This window comes from Oryzias latipes, chromosome 11 (genome assembly GCF_053564925.1).
Source record: "Oryzias latipes strain Hd-rR chromosome 11, Olatipes_Hd-rR_3.1".
In the NCBI taxonomy this organism is placed as follows: domain Eukaryota; kingdom Metazoa; phylum Chordata; class Actinopteri; order Beloniformes; family Adrianichthyidae; genus Oryzias; species Oryzias latipes.
The window spans coordinates 6,097,588-6,123,118 of record NC_136247.1 but is presented as its reverse complement, the minus strand read 5'-3'; the positions used below and the strand labels follow the sequence as shown (position 1 = coordinate 6,123,118).

General features: G+C 37.6%; 1 protein-coding gene across 6 annotated transcripts in view; it reads right to left on the bottom strand.

Moving 5' to 3' along the window:
- ripor2 (RHO family interacting cell polarization regulator 2) overlaps positions 1 to 25,531 on the bottom strand; it is a 61,209-nt gene that overhangs the window by 14,004 nt on the left and 21,674 nt on the right. For all 6 annotated transcript variants that reach the window (XM_020707345.3, XM_078954587.1, XM_004074377.5 and 3 more), the window contains exons 2-6: positions 8,467 to 8,587; positions 4,958 to 5,113; positions 4,644 to 4,722; positions 4,383 to 4,406; positions 3,464 to 3,517 (exon numbers count right to left, since the gene is read on the bottom strand). In XM_020707345.3, coding sequence (XP_020563004.1) covers positions 3,464 to 3,517; positions 4,383 to 4,406; positions 4,644 to 4,722; positions 4,958 to 5,113; positions 8,467 to 8,587 — 434 coding nt within the window. The remainder of the gene's footprint in view (positions 1 to 3,463; positions 3,518 to 4,382; positions 4,407 to 4,643; positions 4,723 to 4,957; positions 5,114 to 8,466; positions 8,588 to 25,531) is intronic.

The window sequence follows — 25,531 nt, the reverse complement described above, 5'->3', positions numbered from 1 at the left end:
TCAGCAGGCGGCACCGGAACAAAAGGCGAGTCAGACGTGAGTCACAAACCAACAACCAACTGATGGATGACTGTCAAATTCATTGCTCGCAGCAGCTGTCCAGCACAAAGAAACACGCCCAAGAAGCAAATACTAAAATCTGATCTAGGACACTGCAGCTCATAGTGACTGCAATACAAGAATAACGATTTTAGCTGAGAGACCCACTGAAGAATGATGTTTTTGGTGTTTTTAACATGTTCTTGTAGCATTTTATTCATGATGGAGGACATATACATTTAAAGAAAACAATGCTCAAAACTTGATCTCTGAGTATTTCTTTACTCAAACTGTTGTGAATCAGGAGCAGACGGAAAAATTCCACGTAAAAAAAAAACTGCTGCTCAGCTCCATTCTGATGCATCCACTTGCAGAAAATTAGATCGTCTGTGTTTTCCGGATCTGAGCTGGCATCTGGCTCAGAAAATGGTGCAAGGGTTGAACGAATGCGTTTTTTAAATTTAGGATAAAAATGGCATAATCATCATTAAAACACTGGGAACGCTTTTAAACTGATCTGACTAGGTCTAAACCACTCTTTTTCAGCTTTTTTGCACCATGGTCCACTTTTCCCTTAATAAAAAAAAAAAATCACAAGGCACACCAACATCCAAAAAATTAAATAATTGAATAAATAAATAAAAGGAAACTCTGTAGCTTGTAATTACATTATGCAGACATTCTCATCAAAGTGTCTTGAATAAAAATGATTACTTAATCAGTGTGAAACCAGGAAAGACACAGAGCTGATATCTTGGCGATGGTAAATGTTTTTTTACACCACAGCACACCTGACCATCTCTTGCGCTGGTTTAAGCCAAGTCCTGTTTTGTTTACCGGCATATTATAAAAACCTCTCGGATCAAAAACGGAATCATTTCATTACTGAACCATCAGCCTACATTCATAGTTATAGATTTTTCCATTTCCAATCATATGTCAGACTCCACCTGAGAAACTCAAACTAATGGATGCTTCTTTTATAACATGATAAATGGCATTGTTCTCTTAAACGACAGTAAAGGCACCTTTCTGCACACTGAAATGTCATCATATAAAAAGAGCTCAGGTGGTGCAGGTTATCAGCAGATGGATGTGTTTTTGCTATTTTTAATTAGCATAAATGCAACACTTTTAGACATTTAAGGATGACAAATTGTATAATCTAAGAGATGATGTGGAACAAAAGTAGACAAAAATGCAGATTTTATGGAATTACAAATTGCAGATGTTTTTAGAAAATCTATTAAAAGATTATGCAATCGCAAAGAATACTCCGAATCATTTTCTAACTGATGGAGGAGCATCTACCCTTTTAACAAGAGCCCCACTGAGTATCATTGTTCAGAGAAGCTGGAGATTTTTTTTTAGAATAACAAAATAGGGAAGCATTGCACGCTTCATTCAACAAGACAAGAAGAGGCCTTTTACCTGCCGAACAAGATTAATCATGTTCTGCTTCACTTTTTCATACATTTACTGGAGTCTATTTGCAGCAGAGCCTCCAAGAACAGAGGAGCTTAAAATAATCTTGGATGTGAGGAAGAAAGGTCCTGACAGTGTTTTGTGTGAAAGAATTCAGATCCAGCTTCACAAGACAGAATAATCATCCACTCTGTTCAAGTTTTCTGTTTGTTTTCAAATGGACAGACGCTGCAGAGAACTGTCCTCGGCCTTGGAGGCAACATCGCTTACATGAGATGAATTTTACAAGATGTGTGATTATCGAAAAATTGACATTTTTATTCTTAGTTTTTTGGAACTTCTATGCTCCAAACGATCTTTTGTTGTTGATGACTATCATTTCTTGTGACTTTTTCCTCCTTTCTTTTTAGAGGAAAAATTGAGCGCTAATACCAGAAGGCATTTATGTGAACATAAAGGACTAATGTCACTTAATAGATGCTTTCCTTGAGCCCCATTGAAGACTTCAAAGGCTGTCTATGCGTCACCATGGTTACCCTGGGAGCTCTTTGGGGTTGTGCTCTGATTACCTGCTGTCTTGTTTGATTTGATGCACAGCAAGGGAGACCATTACTGGACAACAAAAGAGGACGAAGAAGAAAAAGTCAAAAGCACCACAACCTTGTAAGGGATTAACATCTCCAGCCGGCAGCCTTTGCAGAAATTACACATAAGACGTACCTGGGGTGGGGGTGTTTTTGCATGAACTTTTCAGACAGTGGACACTTCCTGAGATTAACACTAAATAAAAATTGAAAGATATTCCTTACTATAAACCTTTGAGATCACAGACAGCAACGGATTGGCCTCACTACACAGAAATTCCTGAAATAAAGATGGAATGAAGAAGCGACTTTATGTAAAATGCTTCACCTTCACTTCACCTCCTCTTCACTTCCTTTAATCTAAACGACACAAAGTTAAAAACAAAAAACAAAAAAAAAACAATTGGCTCTTTAGCAGGAATAGGAAACCATATCAGAACCAGAATAAAACCAATAGACACAAGTGGGAGATTACCCATAACCTTCAACCATCAACCCCCCCCTCAAAGGACAGTTTTTGAAGTTTTATTTTTCCATTATTAGGTTTTAATAATCTTTTAGCAGCAATATCACACTTAAATTGTCTTTAAGAGTCCGATCAGAGTTGAATGTGACTGGAGAAATACTGGCAAACTGAAATTATCTTAAGAACACAAAAGAGTGAGAAGCTTATTGCATCCATTTCTTATATGCCAGATACACGTGACAGCAAGTGTTCACTGTTAACAACAACGGCAAAAGCCGTTTTTTAATAAAACGCCACGCTAATTCATTTAGCCTTTATACAGTGATATCTAGGTTACAAAACCTGAAATGATTTTTTTTTAAAGTGCAACCAGGTTCATGAATAGAATCACAAATTCAAAGAAAAAAACGAAAAAAAAATGTATTTATTTATTTATTTATTACTGAGGGCAGTGGGATAGTAAAAAAGTCAAATTAAGCAGATAAAAATGCCTTTAAAATAAATTAAAAGAGGAAATGAAATGTTAATAAATTGAAAATGTACATGGCTCAAGTACCTGCAAAAGAAAATAGATATAACCTTAACAGATAGATGGAACTTTAACAGATTCCATGACAGGGAAATTGATTTGTTACCAAAGCTCAAAAACAAGACAATAATAAAAAAAAAATTTTTTATATTCTTGTACACTAGTTTTTTGTACTTCAGCTAAAAATAAGTCTAAAATGAAGTTTTTTTTCTCTTCGATTTATTAAAAGTAAAAGATCCATCGAAGCTGTTAAGAAAGTTAAGTTAAGAAAGTTAAAGAATGATCAGTTCAATTAATGTTGTAACGTTAAATACAAAATATAAAGAAGCTTAATGGCAAAATATTATTATGCCGATCAATCAGATGAAGCCCCAACAAACAACAGCTGCTGGAATATGCAGGATTAAATTGACGACTTACCTTGCTGATGTGAAACTCCAGACGCCTCATGTACCGCTCGATGCTTTTTATTTGCTGCAGAAATAGACAGACAACAAGAAGTCAGTACTGTTCTGGGGTAAAAATGGCTGCAGGTGTTTTACAGATGTGGCTATATTAACTGTGAAAAAATAATAATACAATGTGATTTAGAACTTAAACTGTATCCCTGATTCACAAATGAAAAATAAAATAAAATTCAATAAAAGCACTTAAATTGTAGATAACTATCCTTTTTAAATGTTGAAGCTACTTTATTTTTCTCACAAACAGCAACCCTGACATTTCCATGTTTGACTTGTCAAATAAAATTGATTACTATAGGAATACTTATATTAACAAAAAAAAATGTTTTCCACGCAAGAAAATATAATAAATTACTTGAAAGAAAAAAGGATTCATTTATATAATATTTTGATATTGCATTCTTACGCGAAGACTAATTTAATTTTAATTAATAAAAATAATTAATAAAAAACAACTGCATATGCCTATCTTGGCATTTTTGAAGAAAAAAATATTTTGAAAGAGAAATAAGTAAAGAATAACCAAATATTTCAGATTCTTATTTTTGCATGATGCAATAAAAAATTGAAAAGCTTTAAAAGCTACTCTATATTTTTTAAAGTTTCTTAGCAACAGCCCCCTTTGTACACCTTCTTACATTTTTCAGAATTCACATTAGAAACATTTTTTAAAGGTTTTTGTAAAAACAATACATATAGATTTTTAAAGGTAATATGTCCCATGATCTCTGGTTTACTTGTGTTCATCTCTCAGCATGATATTCTGCTCCTGCATTTCTAAACTTTTTTTTTTGTCTTTTTGTTATTCTATCAAAAATACAGTTGACTCGCATCAAACCATCTTGTTAAAGTGTAACTTTCCTTCATCTTCTTACCTTGTCAAGATCATACAGCACTCCCTGGAGAGAAACCAAACACACACACAGTTACTTGAGAAAACACAGCTGCAACTGCTAACTTAATAATGCAAAGCAGATCGCAGTAGTGCATCATTTAAATGTAAACTATATTTACATAGCGACTTTTTCCAACTCTGCATGTTTACATTATTTAAATGGAGATAAATAGAGTTTACATGTCTGATTTCCTGGTATCTACCAGCACTTTTGTACAGATTGACATGTTGTGGTTCTCACCAGACGCGAGTTCCTCTTCATGTCCTTCATCAGACACATAAGTTTGTCCAGCTCCGTTTGATGAACCTCGAGATATTCACTATGGAACAATAACAAAATAAAGACACATCAAATCATGACTGCGGCAAAAAAAGTCATTTAAGCTACAGTAAAATCATGGACAAATATTTATTTAGTTATATAAACTCTGATGGAAGTGTAAATAAAATCTTTTTACACGTTTCAATTTGTAGGTTATTTTTGGTCATCTATTAGCTGCTTCTTAAGCTTAATTAAAGGTCATACCCACTGACATTAGTGTCAGGGTTACTCACTCTAGTCCTTGTTTGAGGGCATTGTAAACCTCCTCCAGTCTTTTGGGTTGCGGCTCTCTGGAACTGCTGCCCCCTTTGTGACCTGAGAGGTGGGGCTTCTTGGGCTTGGACTGAGGCTTCTTCGGCACTGCAGAGTTTCCCATGAAGGAATTGCACCTACAAACACACGCAGTCTACATATTAGACCTATGATATTTAGGAAACATGTTGCAACAAACACAAAAAATATCTATTTTCTAAAACTAATAATCATACATAGTTTGCCTCAGCTCGGGCTCCTTGTATCAGTTTGGTTTATCTTTTAACAGCAAACCATGAATGCACATGAAGTGGTCTCACCATGGATTCATCTAAACAGTGCACTGTTCAAACACCCTCAGCAAAAACTGGCAAACGTGCAGTAAATCCGTCCAACCTACAGATGAAACGCTTCATCGCTGTCACACATGTGCCAAATACCACCTCTGTATCTGTGAACACATGCTAATGGATGCCCCTCCATCCACCCACCCACCTCAACCATCTGACCTTTGCATGGCAACCATTTATCTTTCCCAGGAAGTGAACTTACAAAACCTCACAAGGTGACACAATCATGCTGCCGGCACTTAGTGACATTTGACTGCTCGTTCGTCCCTTCCAGCTACAAGCCTTCAGCAAATGTGGTGTAGGCAAAAAGCCCATCTGCTAACCTGTTTAGAAGGCCCAGATTGTTGCTATATTTTAACAGAGCATAACTGTTTTATGAATCTTTATAAACCACTAAACCATCTAACCAGATTTAACCACATTTCTGTCTTGGCTCCCTCCATCAGGCACGTTTCACCAGTTTCCCTAGTTCCAATGCATCCTAATCCGGCTCTTCACTGAACTGCGACAAACTCTGATAATGGCGCAATCATTTAAAGCAGGTGTAGGAAAACATATAAAACATACAGATTATTGGGCATGTGGATCAGTGCAAGGAATTAAAATAGTCAAATGTCAAATGCAAATTCATAGTTGAGAAATGCAGAAACGCCTACAATCCCTTCTTCTGTTGATATATTGTAATATGATGCAAGATTGCCCACAAAGCAGAGATAATATACTCCCCTAATGGGTGTTTCTGAGCACTGTGACTTCCACACACAACCAAAAACACATTTTTACAGATTTAGTGGCCAAGTGCTGACGTGTCTGCCAAAAGACAGGAAGATTGGGGATTCAAAATGTTAGGTTGTCTGAAAATTTTTTAAAATGGAACCTAATGCCACCCTGCTCGTCATTTAGCAGGCTATGTATGTGTATGTGTGTGTGCGCTTGTGTGTGGCTGTCTGTCACTGCATGGACTGGCAGCTATTCAGGGTGAACCATGATCTGCCTCTGTGATGGCTGGCATGGTCTTCACAGACACCTGAAACATTCCTTAAGTGGGTTTGATAAAGAATGGGTGCACTTTGTGCATGTCTGAGGGTCAGATAATGCTGATCCTGTACAATAACAGGTATAAACCTCAAAATCAAATCACTTCACATATGTTTTCTACCTTTGGAGACCTGCTCTAATGAAAATCGTGTTTGTGGTGGTTTTAACATGTCCTTGTGGCATTTTTCTGATGGTTCTTATGTATCCACTTGCAGGTAAATAAATCCACGAACGTCTTTGTTTTCCTTGGCTGAGCTGGCTCAAAACTGTACGGCTGGATAGCTCCAATATTGCTCACCCTTTTTGTTCAATAGGTGATGTTAGGTTGGGGTTGTGATGGGCTGTAAGCTAGAGGGACAGAGTGTAAACAAAGCGCTTTCAGCAACTGGGAGGGGAAGGGGGACAGGGTTGCTCCATGCTAACGGTCCTGCCCAGAACTCTGAGGCAAATTTCTAATGAACTACTGCCGCTCTGCAGAAACTATGTCCAAGAAAAAGGCAGTTTTTATTTTTATTTTGGCTAAAAACAGCACCATCATGATCAAAAGACCACTGGGAACACTTTGAAAATAGATCAAAAGATGATCAGTGTGAGACTCTGTTTAATTCTAGCCAAGACTCCAATAAGTGCTTTTAAAGTGCGATTTTTGAGATTAAATCTGATTTTGCAGCTTATTTTGAAATATGATCAATTCTTTTCAAGCTACGTTCATTTACCCAATTGGCGGTTCCAGCGCTCTACAAGCTGAAACACGCCACATCTCTCTGCGAGGCAGCAGCACAAGCTCCAGTTAAAATGCTACAAATGTAGGGCAACAATGAGTTGAAGTGCCGCATGGCCCCCGGGTCACACAAGCTGTGGTGTGGCAGTGTCTCCTGACAAACACACACACACTTATATACGCACACACACCCACAAGACTGCACAGAATAATCATTGTAATATTGCTGCCTTGCACTCAAACTGCACAGCATGCACAAAGGCACACACATGACTGCACGCATGGAGAGACTGCTCACTGGCAGTAACTGTAACCCGATCTTCAGGCTGCAAAAGTCATATCTGTCTCTGTTCGCCTCACTTATCAGAGCCCTTGTGTCGCTGTCATTCGCTCATGCTGAGATCTTTCCACCTGATTACAGCTAAGCAGAGGCAAAGGAAGGGGGTCCTCCCAGCAGTACCAGAACCCCGGTAGACAAGCAGCCAGAACAAGTCAAAAGGTGCAAAAGACGTAAGGGAACGTGATAAGGATTTCTCTGATACAAGATCACAAATGTTCACTTGTTATCATCTAAAAAGACTGACACAATAACTCATCTGTTTGGCTCTAAGTTGAGAAAGCACTGACCCGCAATGTGGCAAGAAATCCTCGACTCTGGGTCAATACAGTTAAGTATTTGGCTTGTATGCACTAATAAATTAAAACTCCTGATGAAACATGGAGAAACATTAAGCACCCATGTACCCAGGGTTTTGCATAAACAGCTTTTATGTACATTTTCACTTAGAAACGCAGATCTTAAAGAAACGTTTAGCCTCATTCACCCCAGAGAAATTAATGAAGGACCTGTTTAAGGTGAGCATAGAAGCTTCTCTGCTGCTTCTCTCATGAGCAAAGGTATGATGGACAGCTTTGTGTGCTCTGCAGACAGACCTTGACGTCAATAAAGCAGTACAACTATTTAAAATAAGACTTGGATGACTGAGTTCTTTTGGCGGTTTATAGTGAGATCAACTCTGTCGGCTGCATCTCTCCAGAACAGATAAAGTATTGGGTTTGGTTGACATAGATTCCAACAACATTTGACATCAGAAGGTATGTGATTTTTTTGATCTGATGACACCAATCCGTATTGAACAAAACATGAGAACTGCTGCACAACAATCTACAACATCGATAAGTGTAATCTGACTATAGCTATCAATATCAGAAAAAACATACTTTGACAACATCTAAGCACTGTAGAAACTAAATCATTTAAATTATATATATATATTTGGGGTTGATATTCTGGATTAAGTGTTTGCATTCACCCCTTTTTCTTCAACTCTTACCCCTAAAATGAGCAAATTTCATCATATTTTTTTTGGCGTGTGTTTACCGCGAGCGTCGCTCCTGCAGAGTACTGAAGCCCGCAAAGGACTGGCTCCGTATTATGCCATTAGGCCCTCCAGGGGAGTGTGTGCCGGCCGCCATGATGTCCGGGATACGAGACGACACTCCTAAGGACGAAAAAGACACAAAAACCTTTTAATTTTTAAATCAACTATAAAGACAGTATTCAGACAAAAACAGATTGCAGTGAAGCTGACTTTGTTTTTGGTTTTTTTACAATATGGAGAATAAGGCACAAAGGGGCTGACTGCAGTGCTAATAGAACAGAAAGAAGCCACAAATGTTGACGTTTGCCATGTGCAATGTGGAAGTCAGAGTCAGGGCTTGTGCCAACACGCCTCGACTCCTCCGGCCTATTTGTCACCACTTCACTTTGAACATACCTCAGCTGTTACCGTTATTCCTCAGGCAGGTGCTGCAGAACAAGACACCAGTCAGCTTTCAAAAAGTCTGAAAAAATTGTCACACCTCCAATGAGGGCTCAACTTCTGTAAATGACTGACGTCTGTTTAATACCAAGGGAAAATGTCAGAAATCCAGTTTGGACTCCTCCATGAGGTCATTTAAAATCAATTGAACCTTTTTTAAGCGAGAGATGTGGAATGCAACCTAAGTCACATGGGCACTTGGTGAGCGAGCTGAAAATAGATGAAGAAAAATCCAAATATAGTTGTCACATAATGATGTAGCAGAGATCAAGCACCCAGAGGGAGGAAGAATCTTCTGAGATAACTTAATCAAGGCTTCAGCAAGAGAAATTATTTTTTGCCAGATGAGGAAAGCAATAAAGCTATTTTCTCCTTTTCTTCTTCTTTTTTTACCTTCTAAAGGGCAACTAAGTACAGTTTCGAATATATTTAAATAAGAATACTAGGGATCACCACTGCACTTATGGCCATGACTTCAAGCTGGGATATTTACAACAATCACTTCACAAAGGTGGGGAAACGCTCCTTTTAAAGGGTCTAGTCCAGGGGTGTCAAACTCATTTTCACTGAGGGCCACATCAGCATAGTGGCTGTCCTCAAAGGGCCAGATATAAGGTATACATGTAACTAAATGTAATGAAAAATAAATGTAACCACTCCTTAATGTTAAATGACTCATAATTTATTTATTATAATTTTTTAAAATGGCTATTACAGCTGCATAAAAACATATGTTTGCTTGTTATTCTATGTTAAATTTGATTCTGTCATGTTAGGTTATATGGACAGTGTTTAAGTCCTAATGTATAGTTGCCCAATCCAATATTTCAAGTCCAATTCCCCCTTGATATGAATAAATACACATCATTTTTATTTTTTATTTTAAGAAATTAAAAACTTGTATGCTCTGCGGGCCACATAAGATGACATGGCGGACCACATTTGGCCCGCGGGCCTTGAGTTTGTCCCATGTGGTCTAGGCCTTGATTAAATCCCGTTTTTCCCTTTTCTTCTTCAGTACCTTTGTGTGAGGGGTGGGCAGTGCTCAAATAATCAAGCAGACCCACACATAACATCTCCATTCACCTTACTACAAGGGACTGAGCCATAATCCTGATATGATCTGCTTTGCTGTCTCCAGCACACAAGGTGTAACATAATGACCCTGCATGGGGGCTGAAGATAGACTGGAACCCTGTTTTGCAGCAAGGCCACAAAAGACCATCCAACTGACATTTGTCCCGCTATTAATAGCAAGTAGATCAGCTGTCATCGTACGAGTCTGAAAGGTTGGATAGATGTTCGCCTGGACAGATAAAAGCATTTATAATTGTTATTTATAGTAAATTGTTTGCCTCGAGGAACTAAAAGCTATCTTTAAATGTTAGATGAATCTCATTTGTATATCCTTTGCTGTGAGCTTTGGAGACTCGGACTGAGTGATCCCTCCTGCCTCAAGTTCCAAACCTGATGGCTCCAAGAGGCCAAAATTCCATAGAAATCTATTAAGAAATAAACAGCTCAGTCTTCATTTTGGTCGGAATAACCATTCTTGATCTACTACCTTTTTTTTTTTCATTCTTACTAATCCTTTTTTTTTTCCATGATATTTTCTCTGTAGAGTAAGTTTCTATCAGATGCCTCGAAAAAGTATGTGCTCTCAAGTCAAACATTCGAAATGTTTGATAGCCAGATTCTTCTGAGCCCGGATTTAAGTGTGGCCTTCCAACATGCTCACTCCTGATTGGTGAGAGTGGTAGCCAAAGAAACGATGACTCAAACCAACTTCGACCAATCACTGCTTACTGTCGATTTCTGGTTCCACCATGACAAAAACATGGCAACTCAATTGACTTAAGTCACCATTTTTCCTCCGAGAACCAGGGTCTAAAGGCGGGTCAGTGTGGTTAAGTTTAGCACTTAACTATATTGTTCATATTTAATGACTAATTCTATGTTTTTGTACAATTATTGGTGTTTTTGTACAAACCATTGAGACAACTGTGCTGTGATATTGGGCTATACAAATAAAATCGAATTGAATTGGTTGGAACTGAAAGTAAACCACCCTTTATGGGTGATGCAATACTCCATTGTTAAATGGCTCAACTTTGCACCAAAAAGCCTAACCGTATATATGATGGCTAGCTTCTCACTTAACATTCTGCTAAAGAACAGTAGGATACGATCCTGACAATTGAGAGCAGCCGTTAGTGTTCTGCAGCATTTGGGCTCATCTGGTCTGTAGTCCAACACCTCAGTTTTGTATGTATTCTTATTTTGCTGAGACTTTCTGACTCACCGTCCTAAAAAGAGGAGGCAGTGGGTGGAAAATGATGGTACATCTTGTTACCTCATGCCTTCTGGGTAATGATAGAACATGCCGGACACTGTTCAGAGTCCTCCAGCCATTTGCTCTACATTTATGTGAAGTACTCTGGTGGAGAGCAAAAAAACATTTGGGTTCAACCATTTTTTTCGATTTTCCCAAACGGTATGTGGTGCTTGTAATGAGGACTCTGGGGAACAACAGTTTTTTTCTTCTCATGTCATCAAAAAAGACATTCAGATGCAAACAGAACTAAACTCAAACGAGACAAAAAGCTTCACAGTCACAAAGTGCCTCCCAACTAAACTCTTAATGCAAACTGGTAAATAGAGACCATGTCTGCCCTGCAGCCATTTTCTGAGGCTCACCTCTGCACTACTGAATAATTGTGCCACTTCATGAAAAGATAATATATCTCCCCCAGAAACTGAGATTATTATCTGTGCTTTAAATTCAAGTCAGTGTGTGCAGCTGCTGGCACTGCACCTTTTAAAGCAACAAAGGTTTATTCAACCACTAAAAACCCATTGCTGTGTTTTTTCTATAGAGCCAATTTATTGAAATTAGCCTTATTGGTAGTTATCTGATCTAGCAGTATATAGCGGTAAATTTGTTTCAAACAAAAATGAGAATAAAAAAAGTGCTGTTATTAATTATTTAAGTCATTCTATATTATGACTTATTTTCAGAATATTCTTTAATAATGTTTTCACGTACATTATGGTACGAACCCATCTACTCTCAGTGCCTCACAAGTAGCTGGATTCAATTCTTAAAAAAAGCCTTTTCAACGTGCCTCTTAGCATTGCTGCACACGTTGTCTTTCAGAGTCGCGACAACAATGCCCACTTGCAGCGTCCTGGTTTTGGGCCAGCCTCCATGCATATTGAATACAGCCGCCCAGTCTCTCCATCTATTCACTGCTCCACTGTCTCGGCCTTGAAGACCTGCAAGTCTGTGAATGTGTGTGTGTGATTGATCAGTATGCTGAGCTGCAGCTTAGCAGGAGTCGGCAAATGGCAAACAGGCGACACACACACAAAAAACTAGAACAGGACGATGAGAGTGTAAAGTAACACTAGTTGCCAGTTTGCTTCTGTTATAGTTTTGTTAATGCAAGATTCATAACCCCCTGTTGTAATAATAAAATACGTCCAACATAAGCCTTCAGCTGTCTTCTGTTTGCTCTGCAGTTGGACAGGACAAGAAAGAAGAAAAAAAAGGTCTGTTAATGCAAGAGTCCCACATGTTTCCCAATACTTTATTAGCCTTCCAGTTCATTCTAATATAAAGTTTGATCATCCAATGTAGTTTATTAGGTGTTATAACAAACAAAAAATATATAATTTTAAAACAAATACTATAAGTAAAAACAGAAATAAAAGCTGAAACAATATAGTTTATTGACTGTAGAATATCAACATGCACAAACATGCATCAGCAGCTGGACCAGTTTCATCAGGAGTGACTTCCTCTTCTTGTAATCCAAGACTGTTAGGCCTCAACTCCTTTCAGTGGCACATACTTGTTTTGCCAAATTGCAAAGAGGAGGTTTTTAGTTAGGATGAAAATGATTATTTTCATATGTAAACTAATTTAAACAACCCAAAGATAAGAATGAACCTAAAAATAATTTAGCTGTTTTTCAGTCTAAATGCCCCTTTACCGTGGTAACGTTTTGGCAGCTCAAAGACCCACTCCAATCATCTCTTGATCTATATTCAAAGCGTGCCCAATGGTCTTTCAATTATGGGGCAGTTTTTAGCCAAAAAAAACTGTCCTTTTCTAGGAAATAGGTACTGCAGGGGTGTAAGACTTCATTAGAAATTCACCTCTGTTGTGGCTGGGACTGCTGGCATAGAGAAAGCCCGCCTCACCTTCCCATCATCCATCTGTTTACACTCTTTCCCACTATCTTACAGCCCCTCACAACCCCAACTTAACATTACCGGTGCAACAAAAATAGGGACGAATATTAGAGCTATCACAGCAGCAGAGTTTTGAGCCAGATGCCAGCTCAGACGGGGTATTTATTTTCCATGTGACAACTACAAGCTTTTTCTAAAGGCATTTTTTGTATGATCCTGATTCCCAACGATTTGAATAAATAAATACTCTGAAATGCAATTTTAAACTTATTTTTATTATATTTGTCCTCCATCAGAAAAATGCCACAAGAACACACAATTTTCATCAGATAGGGTCTTAAAGTCACTTCCGCTAACTCATCATCAGCGCCATCTTTATAATTTCCTATCGCCTAAATTTTTACATAACGCAAAGCAGTAGTTTGTTAAATCTCAGGGTTTCTCCTAAGACTTGAACAGATTTGTCAAAAATGTCATATTATCAAAGGTCCTTTCTTCAGTTTGAGCAGAACTCAATTTTCCCTCCTTTTCCAGCTCTGAGTCACCTAAAGTGGAGGGGTGGAGTGGAGGCTGAGGCTTCACTTCTATCACTCTGTGAAAGCTTTTCTATAATCCATTGTGACAGTATACAAAAGCCAAATTACAAAACACCAAAAACTACACTGTAATTACCGGCCGGATTATACATGGATCAGAAATTGGGGGTCACTAATTTTACACAATGATGGCATTAAACCAGCCAATCAAAAGACATTTCCAATCACCATCACAAAACAATCAAGGACCTGGAATCCCACTGATTGTAGAAGGATTTCTGACAAGGTGCAGAGTAGGTAACAACTCACTTCCTGCACTTCTGTGCACAATCCCAACAAGAAAACAGATTCTGCAACATCTTGACATGTTCCACTATGTATTTTGTGTTATAGCTCCAAACGCAAACTTCACTGACAGTTTCCAGGTCTATGCTCGCATTCAAATTAAAATAGCTGAGCCCATGTTGACACCCACATGCAACAACTGAATAATCCTGAATTTGTGTACAAAAAAACAGCGTCTTCTCAAAGTGCATGTTAACAAGAGAAGCCTAATTCCAAATGCCTGTATAAATTAGCCTACCATGGCAACAGAAAAAAAGGGATAAAGTGAGTTACATAAAGCAACGCTTATCAACCAGCTGCCAAGAACTAGGACACACACACAACCTCGTGTTAGAGGCCTGAGGGTGTTTAAGCAACAAACCTATCTACAGTACGATTCATGTCTTTATACACAGTAAAGACTAAATCTTAAGAAAGTAAAATGACCCTTGTTTCAAGAGAAATTATCTTATTTTATGTCTTGTAAGAAAAGTAATCTTATCAAGAAAGTTTTTTAATAGCAAAGTAATTTGTTTAAGGGCCATCGTTTCAGTGTCTAGAATTCTTGTTAAAACCATTTTTCTTACCCTATCGGCAGATTTATTTACTTATTTAAACAAAACCTGCCAACGGAGTTCTACTTATAAGTGGCCTGTTTTTACAAGTTTTATTTGCGCATGTCCTATTTTTTATTTATTTATTTGTGTGCATTGGGATGCATTTGTAAAAGGCTGTTTATGAATAAAGCAGTGAATAGAGCAATGGTAGAAAGCAAAACACAACTTATATGATAAGTGGCAGAGACATTAAAACTCTTTAATAGGAAAAGCAAATCAGATTTGACAGATTACAGCGGTGATGAAATAGTAAACATTAATGTTTACCCGGAAGAAGGTAACGTGTTCCAGCCGAACCTAGAAGTTGCACAAGCATGCTGAAAATCTGCTCAATTATTCATGAGTTTGTGGGAAGTGATTTGAGTGGCAGTTGGTGATAAACTCCAGCCTTTACCATGAACACTGCACGTTTAAAACGTCTAAAGCAAAAGCAAAAATCATCCAAAGAGGTTAAACTCCTATAGACTACATTTCCATTAAGATATAAGACAGTAGGAAACATTTTATGAAGAGAAAGCTTATTTTAAATCCCTTGTCCATCAAATGCTTTCTTAACCCGCTGACAATATTAGAGCCAAGCTGTTTAAAATCCCAAACTCCCCGCAGGCAAAGTGCACCACATGGAAAAACCAGCACCTCCTCACAAGCCGAGTTTTTGAGGAGTTGCCACAGAAGCATCTGCTAAAGGGAATTTGGTTTAGTGGGAAGCTCGTGATATTGCTTCTAAATCAAATTTTCATACACAGCTACATTCACAAGGCAAAAACTACTTTAGGAACAGGCATGCAGGTTAGGTGTAGTACAGAATGGGGGAGAGAAAAAGCAGATTTCTCTTGTGGCAGAAGTTTTTCTGCATCTTTTTTTTGTTGCAAAAAAGTCAAAAAAAAAGTGCCAAAAGGCACAAAGAAAGCTGCGCTGAAACAATCGAGGGGAGCAGAGACGTACAGATGAAACACATTTAATGAGAGTTGTTCTGTAAAAGGTGTATACGACTGGAACGATCTGTTTTTGATGAAAATAAACAGAATAAATCTTGTGGCAAACAAAATTTTTAGGCGTATTTTTAAAAATGAAAACATTACCTGGTGCAATAATATGCTATAAATAGCAGAAAAAACAGCCTCCTACTGTGTTGCCAAGCACCTTCAAATTATACCAGACTTTTATTATTTATGTTATTCTCGCTAGGACTGTATTCTTAAAATTTCATCATGGTTTATTAATGAAAACTCAAGTCATAGATGGATTTCTTTAGAGAGATTCTCACATCTTTCATCGATTTATTCTCCTCTCATCTTATTATGTCTCAGAGATGCTTGGAGTCTGACCACAGACATGATCAGCCAATGCTGTCGACAGTAATGGACCTGAAACAGCAGCTGCATGTCCCCAAACCCCATCATCAGCCCTTCCTCTGTCCCGACCCCTTCATTTTCTCAGACTACACCAATCATGTGATCCTGGGAAAAGGTTGAGGAAAATAAACTAGCACAACTGCAGAAGCAAAAGAGGTTTCTGGGTTTGTACTGGAAGATCAGGAGCCAAAAAGAAAGATGCAGTAAGCTCCATCTCCATCTCTTGGTGGCTTTAGATAAGTATGATATACAACTCAAAGATCAGATCTACTCCAATCACGGTTTCTGTGTGAGACTATTTGGTCCTAAAAGACCCCAAACTCCTGGAGACTGGAACTCTCTTCTAAAATGATTTGATTCGTTTCCATTTTTTCATTAATAAATTCCAAAATTCATTGAGATTTCATTATGTTTCATAGAGCATATTAAATCAATTAGGGTTGAACTTGCATTATTTTATTGATACTTAGAATCTACAACAGTAACTCAGCTGGTTTGAATGAATATTGATTTTTAAAAATCTATATCAATTCTAGTCAATGATTCAGCTGAATGAACAATAAAACACTTTTTAAAATCAGAACAATGGGTAACCAATCTAACCAAACCAGGATCCTTAAAGTCCCACTTCAACTACATTTGTATCGATTGTAAAAGCGTTCCCAGTGGTCTTTTAATTATGATTACGCCGTTTTTAGCCAAAACTTTAAAAAATTGTGTTGCTTTCTAGGAAATAGTTTCTGCAGAGCGACAGTAGTTCATTAGAAATTAGCCTTCAAGTTGTAGGCAAGTCTGTTGGTGCAGATGCAACCCTACGCAAACATCCCATCATCCCTTTATTTTACTCTCACTTCCTAGCTAGCTTGCAGCGCCTCACAACCCCAACCTAACATTAGGTTTAATGTCAGGAAAACGTTAAATAAAAGAAGAAAAAAAAAACAGTTCAGATGCTAAGGTGACGATAAATGACCGATTTGGCTGATATTCATTTAATGTCATTATTACAAAAACCTTTTTTAGGACTAAACACTCAATTTAGACTGGAAGAATTTTCATCCAGTCTAAATTTAAAGACACCAAGGCTATCTGTCAATGGGCATCTACAGCTATTGTTTTTTAGCTGCAAACATATCCAAATGACACGACAAAAACCTTGACAGTCTATGAAACATTTTATGGGCATTCCTTTTCACAAAGCTGGAACTTGTTGCTCACAACAGTTCTAACAAATCATATAACTGTCTTGCAAGTTGTGCAATCACCAAAGCAGATCACACACAAGCAAAATATAGTGTGCCGGAATCTTAATCCACCCTCAATTGGTTCGTTTGTTCGTTTCCAAAAAATCAAGCTCATCCCTGATGAGAAGAAAAATCAAACAACATGAGGTCCTGAACCAGATTCACTGTTCAGCTTTATGGGGTCGACGTTAAACCAGTCTAGACTCTATAAATACTAAGAATCAGCTGAGAGGCAACTCAGTCATATGATTGTTCCCTCTGCCAGTAATCATTTAAAAAAGGAGGATGGAGCTCCATGACTTGAAATCTGAGTTAAGTCAGACCCTGGTTCACACATTTTGCCTCAACAAATACTGTTTTGTGAAATAGTTTTATCCTCATTCTGTTTTAGTGAACAAATCACCTTATCTGATGATGTAATTGTATCCTTTCTATTGTGTCGATTCTGCCCTAGATGTGTGTTTTCTCAGATTTACCCCATCATACAGTTTAAACGCAATTACAGTCACTCTGCTCTAATTACAGGTCATCTGTTTCGACATGAGGCAGAGAGAAAAATCGGGACCAGGCCACGGAGTGGCATTTAAATGGACAGATGACCAGATTAGCAGAGGCGTGTCTGGGATGAGGTTACATTCAGGCAGCTACATCTCAGCAGTGGAAAGTAGTTTGTAATCACTTGTGAAAAATATAATCCACATCAGAAAATGCACCGCACAGATTAAACGATGGAGTCTGATGCCATTGACAAACAGACTTTGAGCTTCTTTAGAAAAATAAAATGTAAAATAAAAAAGGTACAGCACTTTCTCTAAATACTATTCATAGAAGGGAGTTTCATAAAAAGAAAGGGAGGGTTCATTATAAATTACCTACTGCTTTTTTTTGGTGCTTTTTGTATGCTTTTTATTGATTAGAACTATTGTTTTAGAGTATTTTTCATAGTTACATGCTCCTATTTAAAAAAATGGAAACTACATCCCATCTAGATGTAAAATGTTGTCATACGCGCAGCATAAAACGGTTGAAAATAAGAGCAGTTCGACGTCCATTTTCAGAAACATATATATTTTTAAAGACAGCTTTAAATACACTAATACAGGAAACACAAAAATGTTCAAAATATCATTAAATTTCTCTAATGATAAATAGATTTCTCTTAATGTCTACAGACGTAAAGGTGAATAAAAATTAACCTGACTCCTTTGTTACCAATTGTTTCTATTGATCCTTTTGTCTAAGCGGGGTTTTTTTTTATTACATTTCTTTGAATTTAACTACAGTCTTCCTAGAAGTCCACCAGCAGATCTTCTCTGAGTCTGTCCATTGGGAGTGCTGGATAGAAAATGATCTTCTAAACTGCAGCGCTGGAATGCAGTTGCCATTCAAACAGGATTATGCTGTTGTTTCTGGCTCATTTGTTAATAGATGAGAGAAAAGGCAACAAGCCGTTCCGTGGACACAGCCACTGTGATCAGATCAGCTCATACCCCTGTCAGCCACACAAATTGGTCAGCAGCACAGCTCAAAAACTCGGCTGTGTCACCTTGAAAGGCACAAAGAGAAGATTGGCATCCTGAGTTTAGCAGAAGTGGAAACGTTTCTGGAGCTAATTTGCCATCTGTAGACTTTAGTTTCTGGTATTGCAGATGATAAACCCTCATTAAAAGTGTTTTTCTTTAAAGTTGGAAAAGCAATTTACGCCACACAAAATGTTTAGGGTAAGCATAACCCAAATAAACATATTATGCTTCACGAAAAACATGATTTTAAAGGGATGCTCATTTTAGAGAAACGCCCACCACCTCTCCAGTAATGCAGTCAATGCAGCGGCATGATTTACACAGTCATGGTGGATTTACACTCAGCTTATTCCTCCTAGAGCCCTGACTAAACCAACACTGCAATAATACCAGCACTAATACAATTTAGATAGCAACTGAAAAAGGGGGAAACCACAGGAGGATGCAGTGGGTCCTTCCTCCCTAAACTGCAGTTTTACAGTCAAACTAACAATGTTTTGAAGCTGTTCTTTTTGTAACTACTTTTAAAGACGTTGGAGACCAACTCAAGACATTTTAAAAGCGCTGTGTTGTTAAGATTTTGGTTGGAGGCAAATTTATTTTGTCTTATTAGTGAGGAGGCAGGGATAATGTTATAAAAAAAACACACAAACAATATTTTAAAGCTGGAGAGAAGATCAACACAAACATTGAGTCTGGAAGCAGCAGGTCCTAAACAATAAATATATACTTATATAATACAAAAAAAATCTGGTTAACACTATTTTTATTCTTTATTTAGGCTAATCTCACTCATAGGACATGATCTCAAAGATTTGACTGGAGGCTTGAACTTTGACTCAACACTCATTTGTTTATCTTTAAATGTTAATTCTGGAGCTTTGCTGTTCGATGGAACAAACAGTGTTTAGCCAGTTTGTTGTTGTTGCATAACTGTTATGGCAGTGCAGGGACTGCAAATGCCTAATTATTGTGTTACAATTGTAATTTTAGGTACCACAATGCCCAGACGTTGCTTTGGCTTGCAGAAAGTGACTTGTAATTACATCAGGTGCAGGACTATGGAAGCGATTATGTAGCATAAATAAAAAGCAAAGTCAAAACAAGAAATGCTTTTTCATTTTCAAAATGAAGCTGCATTTTTTGACTCAAAAATATAATGAAAAAGCAATCCACCAAAATGCTTTTTCATTTCCTTCCTCAACACAGCTTATTCTGTCACTTAATTAAAATTAAAATGAAAATGGTATTTGACATTTCATTTTCAAACAGTTCTCTGGTAAATGTGTAGCATAATTCATTTAGAAATGTCTAATTTGACCACTGGAAACACAAATTCATTTGATGGTTTCTCAGATCGCAGCAGCATTTCCGCCTTCAGCGATCATGGGGAGCTTCGCGCTCCGCTGTGCGAAGGCAGCTGGCGGTCTGAAGAACAAAGCTTGTCCGCGGTGCGTCGGGAGGAGGACCGCAGAAGGCGGACATGCAGTTACTTAGTCCTGAGAAGCTGTGGAAACTCATCAGAAGTTCACAACCATCACAAAACCCTCGTCTCTGCCGCTAACACAGTCTGCTCTTGGTGCGCGTGTGTGCGTCAGTCAGCAGCCGGACACACAGAGAGAGCAGTGACGTCATCGCCCCGCCTCCGCTCTGCTAATGCTTTTTCGAATTGAATATTGTGACAAGTTGCGCGGGGTGGATGTTAAAATGCAAATGCAATCCCCTCTTTGCATTTTCATTTTAATGATGACACAGAATAAGCGGTTTTAAGTATAAAATGAAAAAGCATTTTGAAATATTGCTTTTTCTTTTTAATTTTGAGTCAAAAAATGCAGCTACATTTTGAAAATTAAAAAGCATTTCTGTTAATCCATTTTAATTGTCAAATTAGACATTTCTAAATGAATTATGCTACACATTTACCAGAAAACTGTTTGAAAATGAAATGTCAAATACCATTTTCATTTTAATTTTAATTAAGTGACAGAATAAGCTGTGTTGAGGAAGGAAATGAAAAAGCATTTTGGTGGATTGCTTTTTCATTATATTTTTGAGTCAAAAAATGCAGCTTCATTTTGAAAATGAAAAAGCATTTCTTGTTTTGACTTTGCTTTTTATTTATGCTACATAATCGCTTCCATACAGGACAGTCAATCGGATAGTACTACATTTTTTATGTTTTGTTAATACTTTATCCCTTTCTTTACATAAATTCAAAAATATAAGTCCCCCCCTGTGTTCTGAATTACTTTGGTTCCTGCAGGTCAAAGATCAGAACATTTTAGGTCTAAAAGGATAAATGTGGGGGTACTTCATCTCAACACCACCTTCCTTCAGTGTTTTCTGCACAAATCAGCTCTCCCACTGACACACAATAGAACTGTGTTTACTTTACAAGCCAGATAAAAGCCAACACAAGCAAATAAAATGACAACACTTTTTAAAGCGAAGCACTAATCATTATCAGTACAATACAACCAAATTGTCTCTTAGTTACACAACTTCACCAAAAAGGCAAATGCTGGGTGGCATTGTCAATATTAGGGTGGGATATGAAGATGAAACATTTCTGTAATTACTAGGGATGCAACAATTCACTTTCCTCGCGACTCGGTTTAATGGTGTAACATACAGTTTGGTTTTTGATCCAGAACCGTGCCAACCTATTCACTCAATGGAGACGAGAAATGACAGATTGATCCTAAATCAGTGTTTCAGCATTCATCCCATTTTGATGGTTTGGGTATTTGAAACCAGAGTACTCAACATAGTACACAACCAGAATGGCAAACTGGAATCATGAAAAATGAAAGTGCTGATTGTTGCTGAGAGAGGCGTCATACAAAGTACACATCAATAATCTGTTCTCAGTTAATATGACATAATATCAGGAAAGTTGGTACCAGATGTGTTGCCATTTTTTTTTCCTTTTTATAATTTAGGTGGTACTGTTTTGCGATCCAAAAACATATTTAATTGTAAAGTGAATATGCTTAAATGTGGACCAATAAGGTATCTGGATGATATTGAGATGATGAACCAGATGCAAAATCAGATAATCAGCTTATGACCCTAAAACGCTTGCAGCGGTCATAACGCTGCAACAACTTCTGGTCAAAGATGGTGTCTGAGTTCCCATAGCAACACACAGAAGACGATTTAAGGGGAGACACCTCTGGCATACTTCTCCAGAAACACAAATATATTAATGAAAGAAAGATTTAAACATTTGTATTATTTATTTCCAATTTTTCATTTTAAGTGAAAGCTAAAAATGGAAAGATTGGTTGTAACTCCTCTCCCAGAACTCCTTGTTTATATTGTAACAAAAAAGCTAATAGTGGTGGAAATATAAAAAGTATATAGATATAATTTAATTTATTAATGAAACATATTAAATCACCAGCACATACGATACATTTGACTTTCTAGATAAGATATAGAAACAGAAAAGAAGCCAACCAAAGATCCATGTTTACACCAATACTTGCAAAAGCATGACTGCATGTGATACCTCCAACAATGTACTTTGTCCCTTCTCTTGTGTTCTTGGGTTAAACTGAGGTCTGTATGTAAGCAGCTCTTCAGCGTGTGACAGGAAGACACAGTCCTTTTCAGCAAAGCAAATGCTACTGTGGCAAATCTCATTGATGCACAGCTGGAGCTGCTCTCAGCATTTCTGCTTCAAGAGCAAAAGCAAAGGAGCAGCTCTCTTTTCCTCTCAAGTTAACTCTTAGCTTCCTCAAAAACAAAGAGTATCTATTATCTAGACTGAAATCTAAATTGAGTATCTATATTCAAATACACCTACAAACTTTGGAACATTTTTATGGCCATTAAATCAGGTTTGAATGTTAAACTGTTACATAGACTCACTGCAGTAAGTCTATGTAACAGTTTTCTCCAAATGTGACAAAATCTTATTACTTTAGTTTACTTTTCTGTTCTACCTTTTTCTCTCTCAACATTTGATGGTTTTCTAACACATTTTATCAGCCACTGCCTAGAGTGTGAGCATGAAAGCTAAAAACGATTACACTGACACATCCAGCTGTGATGGGAATTTTTGCTTCCAGCTGACACCTGATGAAAATTTAACTATAAACAGAGGAATTCGCAGCCTGGAATGAAATTTACGTTCACTTTTTCTGGACAAATCTTGTGGGGGGAAAATGATGCCCTTAAATGAATCTGCTTTGTTATATTATGTAGATATAATGTGGCACAAATGCATCACAAAGGGGGACTGCATTTAGTCAGTGAACATTTTCTGTTGATCAACTTAGAAAAAAGTAGTGCAAACTTGAACTTGGAACTAATCAGAACCAAAAAGACCAAAAAGCAGCATTTTACACAACACTGTCTTTCATCTGTTATATGGGAGCTAGCCTTAGGAGGTCACTTTAAGACATTTTTGACATTTATCTTTTGGATGAAGAGATTTTTAGTGACCAATCTTTGGGGGTTCTTTTTTATTGAGCTAAAAAAAAAAGCACAATGTTGTTTCCTCAGCTAGTTCACCTTTTCTGGCAGGAGTTAAACTTAACCTGAACACAAGCAAACGCTAGTTAATCAAAAAGACAACAGTCATGATTAACCTGCAAGTGAACCCTGGTGTGGTTGACTGCAATGGGAATGCAGACAGACAGCTCAATGATATAATTGCCAAGCATTTTACCCTTTAACTCCAGTGTTCAGATTCTTTGGACAACTGTAACTCTTTAATTGTTTACGCAATTAACTTAATTCCAGTCGATTTTGCAGCAGAGAAAAGCAGCATTGTGCTGAAATGCAACACTATACAGTTGGGAAGTGCTAACGCAATCAATGTAATTTAGCTGAGTCAGTTGTGGAGAAAAAACAGCTTTGCGTCGTTATCCATATCTGTGCAAAAGCTGATTGTGTAAATGGTTGAAGAGTTAACAGTATGACAAAAACCATGTGTTATTTAGGTGTCACCAGGAACAACTGGTGTTAAAGGGTTAATCGGGAAAAAAGGCAAAACCGGCAAAAGTGTAAGTAAAAAAATGTTGGAAAATGCAGGTAGAGGTAATGGAAACATCAAGGTTAGGAAATGTCAACAATTTCCAGTCAGTACATTTTTGTCCACTTTGGTGCTTTCACACCATTTATATAGCAAGGCAAGTCAATCTGAGATCTGACAAGAGATTGTGGATAAAACTCTGACAAAGGAACAATTCAGAAGGTGTGGTTGCAAGCCTCCTCCTCCTATAAAAGTTAAAGATCTTCCATCTTCACATCTAGCATTCCCTGAAGCCACCAGCTCCCATTTCTGTTGTCTCAGCTATCTTGACCACTCCCCAAATCGGCCCCTGCCTCCACATACCATTTAACCCCAGTGTAACAACCTAAAACCAGCCCTCCTGACACCAGAAATTCCAAAACAAACAAAACATCTCCCTCACCCCCATAAGGAAGCTGTGATTGTAGGGCGGGATATGTCAGGAAAAGCCGATGAAAACAAGTCTTCATCCTGAGGCCAGATAACCTCTCACTTAAAGAAGGCCAGGCTTATCTGAAAGAGTTTCTCTGAACTCTGAATGGGATGGAAATCGAAGCACAGACTCACACAGACATGAAACCCTCACTATTCTAATTGCAAGAAGACAATGTCATCAGAAAACAGCACAATAAATCTGTTGCCATTTCAGAAGCTTCTCAGATGCAAATTAAGGGTTAAAACCAGGAAAAAATGAGTTTTGGCTTTATCATCAACAGCATTCTTATCATTAAACCCTCACAATGGACTGAGTGAAGTGGAAGTCTCCTGTCTCGATAGGAAAATCCTATCAGAGTCCTGAGGTCTATAATGGAAAAACGTCAATGAGACATGCGTCTCTGAAAGAAGTCCCCTACTCCCCTACAGAAAAAAAACAGTCATAATAATACATGTGCTCATGTGGGTGGAAAAGCTTAAGTGAATACACTTGAATCCACACAGGAAAGTAACATTCTGGAGGAGTATAAGTGGGAGGTCTTGGAAAAATAAAGGTCAAGTGCTTCTTTCAGGAAAAGCCAAGAACAAAAATCCTGACCGCAGCTGTCTGCACAAAGACAAAAAATTAATTTTACATCAGACTTTTCTCCTTTTGATTTTGTATTACCATCATAATTAGTTTCTTTGGGAATTGCCACATGAAACAGTCAATTAGGCTGGTCCAAAGCTTAAAAACTGAATCTATTAATTGATAAGTTAATAGGAAAAAAAAGTAGGTCAGTGGTTTTGATAAAATTAACTGAACAATTTTTTAAGTTTTTCTGGAGATCAAGCAATTAAACTGGCTGAGGTTTTGTCTCATATGATTTTTGGGTTAAAAATAAGACAAAACATCCAATATTTTTTCAATCTTAATGCATTTGACAGGTATATTTTTGATAATTGACTCACTGACCAATCAGCAAAAAGCCAAATTTAACACACTATAACATTCATGTTTATGTCACAAAAGATACAACCATTGCTTAAATATCAGTGTAATTATATTTACTTTCTTCTCAACAAAGATCCTCCACTTTATGCTAAAATGAAAAACGTTTTTTAAACAAAAGATTTTAACTAATTTCTAGTCGTGCTCATCTAAACTTTTAGTTTTGGGAGAAACTCTGAGAAGCTGCCAGCTGACACAAAAAAAGGCCAATAAAGGTAAATTATTTGCACTTAACAGAAACGACCACTGTGGCGGAGGTTCCTCTTATCACGTTTCATCAGGTGCTGTTGGTTCTCAGTTCACATCAGCACTGTGTGGTGTAGGATTTTGACAGTATAGGGGGGAAACCCAACAAAAAGACAGAGAGTCTGAATTTTCTCC